The 16819-nt window shown below is 50.4% G+C and overlaps 1 protein-coding gene across 4 annotated transcripts in view; it reads right to left on the bottom strand.

Annotated features, from left to right (window-relative positions):
* The window catches only part of PDK2 (pyruvate dehydrogenase kinase 2), a 34711-nt gene that overhangs the window by 17355 nt on the left and 537 nt on the right, over positions 1-16819 (bottom strand). For all 4 annotated transcript variants that reach the window (XM_077314125.1, XM_077314124.1, XM_077314123.1 and 1 more), the window contains exon 2: positions 9204-9345. In XM_077314125.1, coding sequence (XP_077170240.1) covers positions 9204-9345 — 142 coding nt within the window. The remainder of the gene's footprint in view (positions 1-9203; positions 9346-16819) is intronic.

Genomic DNA, 16819 nt, shown 5'->3' on the forward strand with positions numbered 1-16819 from the left:
TGTACTTAAAATATATATGTACTAGTTTCAAAGCCCCTTTATAAAAAGGGGTTTTGAAAGGGGAGAAGGCGCGTGAGTCCAGCAGGGAGGGAACCCCCAGCAGCCGCGCTTCGCGCGACTGCTGGGGGTTCCCTTGGGCGGCGGTCTGACGCTGCGAGAGGCGCTTCGCGCCTCTCGCCGCGTCAGTCCGGGAGCAACTGCGAGCCACGCTGCGCGCGGCTCGCAGTTGCTCAGGCTGGGAATCGGAGGGACCAATCGGCAGGCGCTTTGCGCCTGCCGATTGGTCCCTCCGATTGTCTGTCGTGAGGAAGGGTCCAACCCGGACCCTTCCTCATCACAGACAAAGCCCACCTCTAGGGGGCTTAACGAATTATTTAGTCCGTGGCGCCCGTGGCGCCACGGGCTGTTTAAAGATATATGTATAATATGTATAATATATATGTATATATATATGTATAATATGTATTACGATTGTTTACTGTTATACTGTGTTGTGTTTGGTTGCAATTGTTGGTTATCGATGTACATGTTCTACAGACTGTTTTATGTATGGTTCTCTGTTATAATGTAAACTGCCCTGAGCCTCCGGGGAGGGCGGTATAGAAGTATGATAAATAAATAAATAAAATAAATAAATATATTATTAGATCCCTTGGCAAAGCATACAGCAAAATGTGTAGGGATCCAGACAATTTAATGATTTGCTCTAATGTGCACTTTATATCTTTCCTGGAGAACAACAGGCATCATTGAGCGGGGGAGGTCAAGCCTGGAGTTAGCTGCAAATTCACACATTCTGCAAACATTAAAAGGCATTCCATTGGTTTTCTACTGGTTTCCAAATGAAATTCAAGGTGGTTATGACCTACAAAGCTCTTTGTGACTTGTGGCTTATACCACCAAGACCGTTTCTACTCCTGGATGACAATTCTGCTCATCTGACAGAAAGCTGAAATAGACATTATGCATGACAATAACATAAGCTGGGATGTGGCCACCCAATCCAGCTGGCTGCCACACATCACAGGAAGCAGGTGGTTCACCTTGAATGTCCTCTGCTGGGTTCCAGAACGGGGGGGGGGGGGGGGAGAGGGGCTTTCAGTTTCACTACAGAACCATTTTCACCAGTGGTAATGTGGAGTCATAGAAAGGGGCCAACTGATCCACCTCTGCCTGGGCAGTCCTTTCCATTTGTGAAAAAGCCCCTCCTCCTCCCTCGCAGTGCTCCAGAACGCAACAGAGGACTCACCAGGTGAGAGATCGCATTGGTGGCCTTTAAGAGCACAAGCCTCAATGCACATCCTTCTTCCCACACATGACAGAATCACATTCCTGCTCCTTAATATCAGAGCTGTGTTGTGCTAGGCAACACTCTGTGCACCAACATAAGCCCCAGGCTGCATTCAGATATCCTAGAATCACAGAGCTGGAAGGGACCTCCAGGGTCATCTAGTCCAACCCCCTGCAGAATGCAGGAATCCTGACAGCAACTTGGGCCGGACAGGAATGTGGCCCACTGGTGCGCTCACCTCGTCCACGTGCAGACAATCAAAGGCTTCCAAGGTGAAGCCACCCTGAACGGAGGGTGTTCCCTTCTAGGGTATGCGGGAGTGCAGTCGTGTCCCCCTTGCCCTGCAGGCACAGAGGTCACAGGCTCTCCCCATCCTGCAGCAGGAGTTGCCTGCTGGGGAAATGGCCTGGCTCCAAAACCTACTTGGGAGAAGGGGGGAGAGGAAGAAAAGTGGGCTCCGCAACTATTAACTCTGCACTGGTGAGCAGGGTGGCTGGGCACTTCGCAGCATGTTGCTCAGCAACTGGAGAAGCATGGGGAGGGGGGTGCATGGAAACAGGCAATCCAGGCAAACAAACCAGTCATCACATGCTTGCTCAAAACGGAGCAGAGGTCAGGCTGCATGCACATTCGGTGCAGTGCCTCAAAACAGCTGCCTTTGATCTCTCCTTCTTCCCCCTCCCTCCCTTCTTGAAATTATTTTTCCTTTTTCCCCCTTCTGCTGCCAAGTAGCATCCTGTGCAGTTGCCAGCCTCTGGGTGGTGAAGATCTCCCAAAATGGCAACTGGTCTCCAGCTGACAGAGATGAATTTCTCTGGAGAAAAGGGCTGCTTTGGAGGGTGGACTGTGTAAGACCCTGATGGAGTTCCTCCCCAAGCCCCACCTTCCTCAGGCTTCCCCCCAGGTATTTCCCAAACCAATAATAGTCACCCACTCATCCCATAAAGTTTTCAAGGCAAGAGATGGGTGGGGGCAGTTGGCCATTGCTTCCTCTGGGCCTGCCGTCCTGGAGTTCCCATCCAAGGGCTAATGGGGCTGTCCAGCTGAAGGGTGCAGCAGGCCCTTTAAGGACCAACAGTTATTCCAACAGGTGGTTCCCAGAGTCAGAGCTTGCTTTTTCTGGGGCATGATTCAGGCAACCTTCAAACTGCCAGTGACTCTGGACAGAATCCACAAATGAGGATGGCCAGGGAATGCAAGCTTCCCTCCTCCTGGCTCAGTCAAATAAACCATTCAGCACCGCACCTTTCTGCCCCCTGCATGCTTAATCTCTCTTCATGAAGGGGACCCTGGTCAGAGGAAGGGAGCATCTCCTTGGCATGCAGAAGACCTCAAGTTCAGTCCCCTCCAAATCTGCATGTCTGGTTAGTGTGGGAGGTGCTACAATCACTGTGTAAAAACCATCTGTATGCCAAACTTTCCAAATATGAATTCAACAAGGAACATCTTGACTTCCTGGGGTATAGGGTGTCCTGGCATGGGCTGGAAATGGATCATGCTAAAGTGCAGGATACGTTACTCAGGAGCAACTGCAAGGTTTCTTAAGCTTTGGCAATGTCTACTGGGACTTCCTTCCCAACTTTGCCCAGGTCAGCCTTCCTCTGATGAAGTTACTAAAAACAAAGGGGGTTGGGGCAACATGGCCTGGAGCCCCCTTACAATGGACACCTTTGTGTCAGGGGGACTTTTAGGAATTGAAGCGCCTGTTTACTACTGAACTGGTACTCCGTCAGAACCCTTTGTGATGCAAGGTGATTCTAGTGGTACAGTGATGGGGGCAGTTCTCCTCCAAAGAGGGGAGGAGGGACATTTTCACTCCTGCGCTTGCCTGTCATGGAGATTCAGTGAGCCTGGACATAACTGGCCCATATATGAAAAGGAGAAGGTGGCTATAAAAATGGCCCTCACAGCCTGGCTGGAAGGGGGTTCCATCCTGTTTGAAGTCTGATCACAAGAACCTGCAAACCCTGAAGCAACCTCGCAAGCTGTCACCCAAGGAGATTCACTGGGCAGAATTCTTCTCCTGGTTTTCATTTACACTTAAGCATCTGCCCAGGAAACAGAACTTTCTGGCTGATGCTTTGTCCTGCCTCCCACAGCACAATAGCCAGACAGAACCTATGATGGACTGCCTTTCCTCCACCCACCTGGGACTCCTGGCTATTATTTGCAGCCAGTCTTTGAAGGTGATGGCTGGCCTGAGTGCTCTGCAAGCTTTGAGTTGGCTCCAGTGAGACTTGGGAGGGGATGTGGCATTTTGTGCCCTTCATTCTGACCTGGTTGAACAGGACAGGTTGTTTTTCAAAGGATCCATACCTGCAGTGCCCCGCCCTGAGGTTTTGAAACTGTGCCATGACAACATCTCCATGGACTTTATAACTGACCTACCCCCCAGTTGTTGCAAGACTGTCATTTGGGTAGTTGTGGACCTGTTTTCCAAGCAAGCCCATTTTGTTCCTTGTGCTTCCCCCTCCTACAGCACAGAAACTTGCTTGATGTTCATTCAAAATGTGTACAGATTATACATTTTCCCACAGAAGGCGGTTCTCCATTTGCGGTTCTCAATTTGTTGCCAGGTTTTGGCAGCTCTTGAAACTGTTGGGGCTGGAGCAGGCTCTCAGCTCCGGTTACTATTCGGAGAACAACGGCCAGGCAGAGAGGGCGAATCAAATCCTGGAGCAGTACCTGCAGTGTCAGTTATCAACAGGACAATCAGACCGACCTGCTCCTGTTGTGTGAGTTTGCGTATAACAATTTGGCCCATGCCATCACCGGCATGCCCCCGTGCAAGGTGGTCTATTGGGGTAACATGCAGGACGTCCCTAGCTGGAAGCCCCCCCCCCAAAAAAAAAGTCCACCTGATCTTAAAATGTGGGCTAAGTGTACGTGGAAGGCCTAGCCCCATATAGTCAAGACAACACAGCCAAGGGCAGTTATAAACTTCAGGCTGACAAAAACAGCCTCCAGAGCTCTCTTGGAAAGTGAGAGAACTTAGCTTATTTGTCCACAAGACAATAAACTGTCAACAGCCATTCTGGACGCTTAGGCTAAAGTTCGTGGGACAGCTTTCTGTGCGGTGTCTGATTAGTGATGTCGCTGTGGAACTTTTGCTACCTAAGCCTTACAAAAATGATTGGTGTCACCCAACTGGCACCCTCTCCTGTTTACACTGATGAGTACACCCACTACGAGGTCAATAAGATCCTGGAAGTTGCAGTACCTCATGGACCAGAAGGAGTTCCCTGTAAGGGAAAGGGATTGGGGGGAAGCAGCTCATGGCTCCCAGGCGGGTCCAGGTCTTTCTCTCCACCTACCCCAGCAAACTTTCTCCTATACCTGTGGGCTTAACGGGGGGCGGGGACTGATGTTGAAGGGGCAGGATGTCAGAAATGCTTGTTTTCTGCTATATATTGTATATAATTATTGAGGAATGTAGTTATAGGAACTGATATTGCTTTTATTGCCTGGTCAACTGGGTGCCTCTTTCGCTCTGTCTTCACACCATTACAAATGTTCCTGGGAGAACAGGCCAGTGTCCTTGGTAAGACCCTATCGACTTTTACTGCCCTATTTGTTATGGCATTTGATACTTTCCTGCCTGGATTCCAGTGGGAGGGGGGTTTGGAGTGCAGGGTTAAGAGCTGTAGCTTTAGAAGCCAGTTCTGGTTCACTTGCTTTGCTTTCAATAAACTGATCATTTGTAACAAGTCAAGGATTCGTTACTGGGCAATCTGCAGAAACCTCACAATCGGATCCTTGCAGGATGAGCCCAAGGGCAGAATACAGGGCTTTACTGAGCACTGCATGAAATTCCTGTTTTCAATGCCAATGACAGCTGATGTGAAAAAGAAACAAAGTAAAAAGAAGGATGCTATGTAGACCCAGCAGGGGAAACTGAGAACAGAACTGGACTGGAAACAGGGGTGACTCCAGGACAGATGGATAGAACAAAACACTGGCCGCTCAGGTGGGGCAGGGCTATCTATACCAGGGGTAGTCAAACTGCGGCCCTCCAGATGTCCATGGACTACAATTCCCAGGAGCCCCCTGCCAGCGAACGCTGGCAGGGGGCTCCTGGGAATTGTAGTCCATGGACATCTGGAGGGCCGCAGTTTGACTACTCCTGATCTATACAAACCTTTTGCTTAGCCACCTTGCGAGCGACCACAGCCCGACCCCTCCAGTCTTGTCTAAGCCCTGCTGTAATGGATTGCGCTATCTGGTTGTTGTTGTATGTGAATGTGTATATTTGTGTGTCTCCACCCCATCTGCCACAAAGCAGCATCTTCCACAGTCTTCAACTGGATAGGATGTGGATGGCTTTGCCCCACTGAAGAAGCCCCAGGCAGGACCAATGTCTCGTTCACTTTCAGTGGAGCCGAAGTGGTCCAAAGGTGACTTTACCCAAACTCTACACCAGGGTGGGAGTTCTGTCCACCTCTTTACTGCTGAGCTACTCACTGACCGAAGGCTGCCTTCTCTGAGTCAATCTGGGCTATGTGACAGGGCCTGACAAAGCTTTAAAAGGAGGACTATGTTGTTTTCCCAGCATATCTCCGGTACTCGAGCCCGGCTGGGAAAGGCAGCAGCCCTGGTGGACAGAGCCGTTATCTTTCGGGGTGGAGCCTTACCCTGGACCACGCAGGCCTTGACAACGCACTGTTTTACCCAGAAGGTGATTGCTAAAGAGGATATCTTCCTGCCCGGGCTCTGGGTACCGTGGTCCACTAAGAGAGCGTCCATACATCTGATGCTGGGTGTCCTGTCCAGGTAGACATGTGCACATCCAGTTTGTGCCGGTCCTTTTCGCACTGTCCCTGGGGCTTGGAACAGCATGCCGGAAGCACCAATGGTTGTTCCAGATGAACTTTGGAGTTGAGCTTTGGAGTGAAGCTGAGGTCCATTCTCAGTGTACCAGACTCCTTGTGGAAACCACATAGCTCTTTCCTAGCCAACAGAGCAGACAGCTCAGACACCAGCCTAGTCGACGTGATGCCCACCAGGAAAGCCACCTGCCACAAGAGGACTTCCAGTTCTGTTTGTCTGATGGGTTCAAGCAGTGGTCTTGCGGATGCCCGGATCACAAGGGATAGTCTCCAGGTGAGAAACCTGTGCTGTACCAGGGAATCAAGCTGCTTAGTGCCCTTTAGGAATTGGTGAATAGAGATACTGCCTGAGAGGGAGCAACTCCTTTGCCAGGCCCAGCACTGCACTGATTGCCGTGGCCTGCCTCTTCAGGATATTCGCCCAAAGACTTTGTTTCTTGCCCTCGTTTAGAAAGGCTACCACGTCCTTGTAATATGGGTGAAAAGGATCGATTCCTTGGCTGGACGCCAATTTGGTGAATGCTTTCCACCTGGCCTGTATCATGACATCCACTATTTCTAGGGGGAATCCTAAGTCCTGGTCGTCACTCTGGGTCAGGATGGTGAATCAGGCCTTGGAGTAGCAAGCTGGGTCTGGCTGGGAGCAGCTATGGGTCCCTTTTCCAACATTTGGGCCAGTTCTGAGAACCATGGTTGCCAGGGTCAGTGCGGTGCTATGAAGATACCTTTCCCTTCTTACCCTGTTCTGCATCCTGCTGATGAGAGGTTAATGGGGAAAGGCATATGGGAGTCAAATGAATAAAGAAACAAACATAACTGCCAGAAGGGTCAGACATATGTGGGCTAAATCCACTTCTGGATTGTGCCTCCTGAGCTTTTGGCATGCGTGCACCGGGGGCGGGGGCAATCTGAGACCTCGTAATAATCAGGGGACGGGCAGTGGCCCCTGGCCCTGTGAGCCCTAAGCCTCCTCCAGCAGGATGTCTTCTTCAGAGTCCTCTTCCCAGTATCTGCAGCCCCAAAGATAACACACAGAGGCTTTGCTCCTCCCACCCCCGGGACTCCAGGATTGTGGGCTCTGGCTCGGAAGTGGCCTTGACCTTCCCATCCAATGGGGCGGGGGGTGATCCAGTTCCCCTTAGCCAGGGGAAGACTGGGCCTATGGGGGCATGTCTCCCTGCGTCGTGTCCAGCACCATCTTGGGCCTCCTGTGCTTTCATGGCAAGACCCTACATGTGGGTCTTGTTTCCAGAGCTCTGGGATGCCCATGCCTCTGCACCTTGCTGGCACTCTTGGGGACGGAGACCTATTTGCGGGACCCGGGGACTGCTCAGCTGGGGATTAGTTGCAAGATGGGTGTGTTGGCTGCCATTCCATGTGCAGCTAGAGGCTGGTGCGGCTCTCCTCCTATTCAAGGTGCTTCTTCCTGAATTTGGGTGGGAAGTTCCTTCTTTCTTGCCAATGACTGTTGCTCTGTGCTAATGGCAGAGTTTAGAACCGGAGCTCTGGACCGCTCCCCAGGGCTCTTGGCCACTGCTCCTGCACCGGTCCTCACCTTCCGCAGCCGGGCAATACTGCGCATCAGAGCTGGATGTATACAGGCCATCTTCTTTGCCACTGCCCCATCGGTAACCGCAGCATGCTCCATGGCGTGAACATTTTTGGAGTGAACAAAAACCCGCTCTTTATCCCTGGGAATTGCGACCCTTCTAGTCTGATGGTCATTTCAAAGTTTAAGCGACTAAGAGCACAGCTCTGGTCTCCTGTCCGAGCACCAGGGCTATCCAAAACTGGAGGGCCACCCAGTGGCTAGGCAAGTAATTTGCATGGAAAGCCTTACCTACCTGAGCAAGCACAGGCGTGACTTAACCACCTTTGGATCACTTCGGCCCCACTGAAGGAGAACAGACATGCAGGCATTTTAGCTGGAAAAGTTCATTGTATCTTCGACAGTTTCAAAGGGTAGCTGGGGTTGGTCTACAGTAGAACAGCTAGATCAGAGTCCAGTGGCACCTTAAAGACCAACAACACTTTCAAGGTACAAGCTTCTGATAGTCAAAGCTCTCTTCATCAGGTCACCATTTACTTGACAGAGAGAGCTTTGACTCCCAAAAGCTTATACTCTCAAAACTGTGATGGCCTCTAAGGTGCTCCTGGACACCAATCTAGCTATTTGAGGACATGCTATTTATGTCTTATCTTTTGGTAGAAAAACAGTGGCTACATAACCTGAGTCAAAGCACCCTTCATAATGAACAAATGCCCCAAATTCTGCCCCCCCCCCCCCGAGCTCTAACAGGACAGCCTTGTTGCAAGGAGACAGGCTTAGATTAAATGTTAAAGTTTCTTAAGGACACCAGGTGAGGAAGAAAGGGATCAGGAGTGGTACAGAGAGGGAAGTCCCTCCTAGAAGTGTTTTTGCTTCTGCGTAAGAAGAGGCTTAAAAATGGAGCCCTAGAACTCACAAACAGCAGAGGCGATGACATGGCTGTTCCTAGGGCAGCCAGCTCCAGGTTGGGAAATGCCTGGAAACTTTGGTGTGGAGTCTGAGGGTGGCAGGGCTTGGGGAGGGGAAGGACATGCATGAATGCCATACAGTCTTCCTTTCCAAGCAGCCATTTTGTCTAGGTGAATCGATCTGTTGCCTGGATTTCTCCAACCACCATCTCGAAGTCAGCAATTCTACCTGCAGCCCCTCATGTGGAAGGTGAGAACTATGCAAAAACTCCCTGTGCATAGGAAAAGTAGCATCTCAGGGAACAGCCTAACCGTTTCCCAAACCTGTTTCCCAAATTTTCTATTGGCAGTTTTGTGTTTCACATCTAGCTTGGCCATCCTGACCTGCAGTAATTCAAATCATACACTGTTTTGTCCCGTCATCAATAGATTGTGAGACCCAGATTGAAAAGCTTCTCTTTCAAAAGCAGAGGGGGGGGGGATGACTTGGATAACCTTGTTAGTTTTTACCCATGCTAGAACTCTAAAGACTTGAACTGGATTAGACATATTTCCAGAACAAAATGGCAGCTCGGTCTCCTGCAGTTCTCATGGCATACCAATTGGGGGGGGGATTGGCAAAAACCCACCAGCTTTGCACCAGTTGAACAGAAGGGGTGCTCAGCACACGGTCTGGGAGAAGATTGATTTCTTTCATGATGTTGGCCAGCCGGACAGGGAGCTCTTGGCGCAGGAACGTGAAGGAGGTTTTCTCGCACGCATTGCTGGATCCTAGGGAGAAGAGAACACTGTTAATGCATCCTGCACACGCCAAGGACACACACACACTCCCCTCTAGAGAACCAAGGTCAAGACAGGACGGTGATGCCGGGTTACTCTTAGCACGCACTGCCTTTGCTTGCAGCTCACTTTTAACCCGATGGGGAACAAAGTAGCCTACATCAGTGGTCCCCAACCTGGCCGCGGTTCCCTCTCCCCGCCCCCCCGCAGTAAAAAACTTCCCCAGGCTGCAAGCTTGCGGGGGGGGGGGAGAGGGAATCAGGGCTGCGCATGCGCACATCGCATGCGTGATTTTGGCCGTGTGTGCGTGCTGCGTGGGCGGGGCAGTTGCCCCGCCGGTCCCCAGCCGGAAAAAGGTTGGGGACCACTGGCCTACATCATTTCCTCGTCTCCATTTCATCCGCACAATGACCCTAAGTGGCAGGTTTGGCTGAGAGTCTGTCACCAGCCCAACAGGCCCCCCATAAGCTTCTATAGGAGAGGGCGGATTTGAATCTGGGTCTCCCAAATTCTCATCTGACATGCTAAGAACGACATGGTAGCACAATGCACAATCCCTCCCCCGTGTTTTCTACAACCCCATCCACCTTCCTTATATCAGCGTATCTCGGGACCTTTAAAATGCTAGCCTTGTAATGCCTCGTCCCAGTAATTAACAATGGCTCCAAGTAACTCCTGCATGTTACAGTAAACAACTCTTTAGTGGGTCACCTGAAATATTTATACACCATCTCGCAGACTGGCTGTGTACCAGAGCTCAGGCAAGGCTTGACTGCCGCTACAGACGCTGTTACCGCGAACTCCGACTTTGATCAGTTTAACTCCAAAACACCTTAATTACAGTCCACGGTTCAGTCGGATACTATCCCATTAGGATTCTATCATGGTAATGGTTTGCTTCCAGGCTTCGGGGGTTGACACAGCGAGTCTAACAAGATCGCACGATAACCCTTTAGTACCATCGTGCATCTCTCTGACGTTCCTTTCACAAGCACACAAGACGGTCCTCTTTTCAGCCATGGCACGGCAGAGCCGAGCCTGCTTGGAATGCCAAGGATCAGCTAGTAAAATCAGACCTTCCAACAGCCCACCTGAACACGTGGCAGCGGCTGCACTGGTTTGCCACAGGTAGGCCTCAACCGCACCTGGCATTAGGAGATGAGGCCCATAGGCAGGAGCAGAGAGACACAAGGATGGCTTTGCTTAGAAACTGACCACCAAACTGGAATCAGGAGCCCCTGAGTGTCATTCAAGTCAGCCAGAAATTGCACCCCACAGAATTCCCCACACTGAAAAACCTTGACTTCCTTTCTGAGTCACTGGCCATCCTGGTCCTCCTGGGGCAGCACAACAAGGCATTTTAACCTTTCCCCGTTGGACCTGGGGAAAGCGGAGTGCCACTAGCATCCTCCTTGCCATCCATCCTGTGTAGAAGGCCAGCTGGGGAGAACGAAGCCCATTCCAGAAACCAGCATGGCCCAGCCAGGCTCTCCCCCTCTCTCCCTCCTCCCTTTGTAGAAAAGAAAAGAACCCTACTCAAATGCATCTAAAGGAACAGGGGGGAAATTACAAAGCCAAATTAACCCTGCAAGATGCCATGATTGGGGGGAGGGGGGTTCTTTCCCTCTTTCCCTAGAAATCCCTGCCCATTCTGTTCTTCCCTGTGGCCATCAGCAGCACCCCCTCTTTCCTAGGGGCAGATTTCCTTGCTAAACCTGTTATAACACCCAGCCGGACAAAGCATCCGGGAACACTGAGTGTCATTTGGTTGGTATTTATTAGATTACATCCAGGTATTTTTAAATATTCTGCCCCAATCTTGGCTCAGGCTTCTTAGCCCCCTACCTCTGAAACAGCCACCTGGAAGTAGTTGGGGGCAGATGCCTACTTCTACCTACCTGCTGTAAAACAGAGTTATTCTGGAGAGCTTTGTGGGCAGACTGAGCTAGAACGCAAGGAGTTCACTGATATTTTAAGAAATCGCTTTATTTATATTCCACCTTTCACCTCAATGGGGACCCCGAGAGGCTAATGTTGTTCTCACCTCTTCCATTTTAAACTCATAAAACAGGTGAGGCTGCAAGTGTATGACTGCCCCAAAGTCACCCAACTAGCTCCAGGTTGGGGAATACCTGGAGGATTTAGGGGTGGAGCCTGAAGTAGGTGGAGTTTGGGAAGGGCAGGATTCCACTGGGCTATAATACCGCCTTCTGAAGAACCCATCTTCTCCAGGTGAATGGGTCTCTGCCACCTGGAAATCACTTCTAACAGTGGGAGATCTCCAGCTACCACCCGGAGGTTGGCAACTGTATCAGAAAGCCTTCATGGTAGGAATTCGAATCTGGGTCTCTCCAGATCCTAGTCTGACACCCTGACCACATATTGGCTATCTGTTTACTGCTTTTATTTTTTTGATTGAGATTTTTATTATTTTTGTTAAGAGTTTTTAATTCAGAACCTACCCTGCATGTTGCATATTACAGAACTGCTATCTGAAGAAAAGTGTATATTGTTCTTTTGCATCACCTTAATACCACACACCACGTGCAACATTTTCCCCATTCATTTTCTCCAGTTAACATATGTTTACTGCTTTTAAACAGTATCAAAGCAAGGGAGGTCAGCCCCAGGAGAATGGGGGGTAATATTAATATGTAAATAAATAGATCAGGCAGCACAGAGGTGATGATCAACTGGAATCAAATGGCACCCTGAAAACAAACATAAAAAAATTCCCACACAATCTTTGATGAACTGCAGCCCACTCAGACCAGAGACAGAGTGGTGGACATCCGTGCCAAGTGGTAACAATCCAATCGTGCAAAATGGCCCAGAAATTCACTGCTACTACAGGCAGCATGGAAATAAATGATATTATTTGGCAGAAAACTGATGGGCAGGAACCTAAAGGTGAGAGCAATCTCAGTGGGTGGGCTGGACTAGATGACCCAGGAGATCCCTTCCAACCCTGTTATTCTATGGACTCGGGTCACCTGAGGAACAGGGGCGAAAGACACGGAAGGAAGTGTTTGGACACCCATGCCTCTAGAGAAAGCAGGGTCACACACAGTTGTCTCACACCCAGGGCCAACTGTGAAGACTACAGGTGTACACAGGCAGAAGCTAGAGCTTGTGTCACAATGAATCTCCCCAGCCTTCCCAGATTCTGTTCTGGTTTGATGGAGCAGACTAACAACGGCTCCCCACTGCTAGAGAGCAGTAGGAAACACAAGGGCAGTGGTTGAAGCACAACTTCCCACCCAAGAAGGATGTGCAAAGGTTGAGCGGCCGCCTGAGCCGTGCAAGCGACCCCTGGAAGGGACTGGAAACACAAACTCACCGTCTGCTGTGCGTCACCCACACCAGGCAGAGATCCCAGAGTGCTTTATATAGCTCCACTGTTTGGAAGGATCCCTGGAAACGGTGCTCACGTTCTGGATAAAACACCGTAGGGGGTGGAGGGGATTTGGGGGAATCTGTCACCCCTCTCCAGATTTCCAAATGCGCCCAGCCATCCCGGCTGTCCTTCACAACCTCTGAAGGACATCTCGGACTCCCTCCTCGCGACACAATGCCGTAAACAGGACGGCACTGCATTCAAGGAGCATTTCCCTCTGCTTCTGCAAGCAGCGGGGGATTTTTTAACCTGCTTTTCTTTTGACTGCCTCCTTTCCAGCACTCCAAAAGGCATGGATATTCAGCCTAGGTCAGGGGTAGTCAAAATGCGGCCCTCCAGATGTCCATGGACTGCAATTGCCAGCGAATGCTGGCAGGGGCTCATGGGAATTGTAGTCCATGGACATCTGGAGGGCCGCAGTTTGACTACCCCTGGCCTAGGTCAACGGAGAGAAAAAAACAGGCTGTGATGAACAGAACTTGTTCTCTATTAAGACCAGCACCAGATGCTAGGCTCCCAGTCTTAAAGAACCCATGCACACGGCCTCTTACAGCTTTGGCTAATGTGCCAACACAGAGAGGAACATATATGCCACTTTTCCCTACCCGAAGGAGTCTCAAAGCAGCTTCCATTCGCCTTCCCTTTCCTCTCCCCACAACAGACACCCTGTGGGGTGGGTGAGGCTGAGAGAGCCCTGATATTACTGAAAAAGAAGAGTTGGTTCTTATATGCCACTTTTCTCTACCCGAAGGAGTCTCAAAGCAGCTTCCATTCGCCTTCCCTTTCCTCTCCCCACAACAGACACCCTGTGGGGTGGGTGAGGCTGAGAGAGCCCTGATATTACTGCTCAGTCAGAACAGTTTTATCAGTGCCGTGGGGAGCTGGCTGCATGTGGGGGAGTGCAGAATCAAATCTGGTTTGCCAGATTAGAAGTCCGCACTCCTAACCACTCCACCAAACTGGCTCTTACAATTGCCTTCTTTTCGTCTCCCCACAACAGACATCCTGTGAGGGCCCTGACAGGAGTGCTCTGTGACAACAGCATTATCAGGACTGTGATGAGCCCAAGGTGACCCAGCTGGCGCCATGTGCAGGCATAGGGAATCAAACCTGTCTTGCCAGATTAGAGCTGCCACTCTTAACCAGAACACCATTATGGGTTCTGCAGACAGATCCACTGTACTACAAGTCAAGTGACTGGGGGGGGGGGGAGGAGAGAACACACCAACTCGCCAACCCAGAGTTATTTATCGTGCGGTAATTAGGGTGTTAGAATAAGACACATGAGAGTCGGGTTCAAATTCCTACTCCACAACGTTAGCTAGATGGCCCTAGAGCTGGTCCCACCCTCAGTCTAACCCACCTCACAGGACTGTTGTGAGAAAAGAAAGAAGACAAGAGAATCATGGACTAATGATGAGAATCACCGCTCAGCTCCCTGGAGGAAGAGGGGACTAGACACAGATTACATAGATCTACCCCCTTAGCATTCTCGTGTCTTCTTCCCGTAATCTGGTGAACTGTGAGTTTTGTATTTACAGAGAGTAAAGCACACCCTTACATAGCTCTCAAAGGCCTCAGAATTGTGGCCACAGTTGAGCAGGAATAGGTCAGGGGTAGTCACACTGTGGCCCTTCAGATATCCATGGATTACAATTCCCATGAGCCCCTGCCAGCTGGCAGGGGCTCATGGGAATTATAGTCCATGGACATCTGGAGGGCCACAGTTTGACTACCCCCGAAGCAATTGTTGGGAAACTGGACTAGATATTGGGCTGGACAGACCAGTGATATGGCACAATTCAGCGTGGGGATTGCACATTTGTGTGACATGATTTACAGGAAAACATTTGATGATTTCTGGACTTTGGGTGTATCCACAAGTCACTGGATATCTGGGTCATTGCTTCTCTAACAGGTCTGTTCTGTCCAAACATAAAAACCATGGCTAACAATGCTGTGTGGACACGGCCATAGATAAGGCAAAAGATCACACAGCTGGTAAAGGGAGGACTGATGGATTCAAAAGGAAGCCATTTGCTCCGTGGCACAGGCAGTGGAAAAGAGCACAGGGCAACTGCTTTGTGGAGATCTGGAGAGGGTGGGACTCTTCCAGGGGACGTTTCCTAGGGAAGGCAAGCATAGGCATGGGCATATCTATTGTCTTTGCTCCCTCCATGGAGCTCAGGGCAGACATCACAGACCACAGTGGGAGCTGGCCAAATGGGTTAAGGGAGACGAACTGGCCAAGGCCACGAACAATTCCACAGCACTTGCTGAGCTCACACCAACACAACTGCTGCTGCCCCACTCTGGTTCCACTGCAAGAAACCAGGAGATCTGGGGCATTTGTTTCAATATTTATACCCTGCTTCTCTCCACCCAACAGGGGCCCAAAGCAATGCAGAATCATACAGTTGGAAGGATTCCTTCCAGTTCCTGCAGGCCAGTGCAGTGGCAGCAGGATCCCTTCTGAACAGGCACATGTATTTGCTGAATAGACCCATGTATAAGTAATGTGGGGGCCACAGAATCATGGAGTTGGAAGGGGCCACTTAGGCCATCTCGTCCAAGCCCCTGCCCAAGGCAGGACCAGCCCAAAGCATCCAGGATAAGGATCTGTCCAGTCACCACTCGAAGATTATCAATGCATTATTCTCTTCTGCTCCATTTTATCCTCATAATCATCACTCATTAAAGCATATTAGGCTAAGAGAGAATGACTGTCCAAGGTCAGTGAGCCAGTTTCCATGGTCCAAACCTGGGTCTTCCGGACATCTGGAGGGCCGCAGGTTGACTACCCCTGGTAGAGGCTGTCCAAGGACACAGGGGATTTTGCACAACTAAGGGCGTTAGAAGGAAAGAAGCTGTAACCTGGAGTGGGAACAGTTTCTGCTTCATGGAGAGCTGTGCTGGGACATGGGTGCAAACTACACAAGCTACCACATGCACCACACTGGATATTTTTGAAATACAGCCTCCATTTGCAACTGGATAGCCTTGGATACACACGAAAATTGTGTTGCAGACAATCTAGTGTGGGGTCGGCCCTGGGTAGCACAAGGAATACTAGGGTTGTGACGTGGGGGCAGGCAAAGGCAATCCACCGCCAAAGTGATACTACATACATGCCATACAATAAATAATACATGAATAATACTCTAGTGCAGTGACTCCCAGTCTCTTCAGCATAAGGTGACCCATCCAAGGTTGCCCCAAGGTGTTTTGAGAGCCCTGGGAAAACTGTCGCCTTGACGCCCATCTGGGTCAGCAATCCATTTCCAGCAAACACTTTTGCAACATCAATGACCACAGGGCAGCTGTCCCCCTCCAAGAACCTTAAGTGGCATCCCGACAGACACCATTTTCTCCTATGAGGCTGCACTCCAGTCTTGGGCCCCTCTCTCCTCCTGCATTACTCCTCCTAATCCCCCCTAATAAACTTGCTGTCGTAACCATCAGGATGTGTTTTATTTGATCAACATGTTTATGCAGGGGCAAGGGGGGGGGATGAATGTATGATTTGGAAGCTTCTGTTTCCAGGGTCAGATCTTGTTTGCCAGAATACAAAAGGCAGCAATGGAAAGGGCAGAGAGAGGGGTGGCCTCTGACCCACTTGTAGAGGCTTCATGATCCCCTGTTGGGCCCAACCCACAGGTTGGGAAAGGTAACGTCTGTCTGGGCAGCAACTGAGTGCAGATTTTACAATCTGTGAAGGACTGGTGGCTTTTTTGGGGGGGAGGGGGCATTCACCAGGGAGTGAACACCAGACAATGAGAGAGATCACACACACCCTTGCAAGGCACAAATCTAATTGAGATGAATCCGGTTCACCCAAACAGGGATCCCAACATAATCTGAGATGCACGTCCCAAAGTGTGCAATGGAACTTACTACTGGATTAAAAAAACAACAACAACCGTATGTAGGCCCCTCTCAAAACGAAGCAGAAGCCTCGCAATGTATTTCCCCCACTAAAAGGCCCGCAATCCACCGGGGTGGTCCTTAAAAGGAAACTGCAGAGGGCTTCCTTCCCAGGCTCTAAGCTTCGCAGCCTCCCCATCAGAC

The sequence above is a fragment of the Paroedura picta genome, chromosome 16 (genome assembly GCF_049243985.1).
Source record: "Paroedura picta isolate Pp20150507F chromosome 16, Ppicta_v3.0, whole genome shotgun sequence".
Lineage (NCBI taxonomy): Eukaryota > Metazoa > Chordata > Lepidosauria > Squamata > Gekkonidae > Paroedura > Paroedura picta.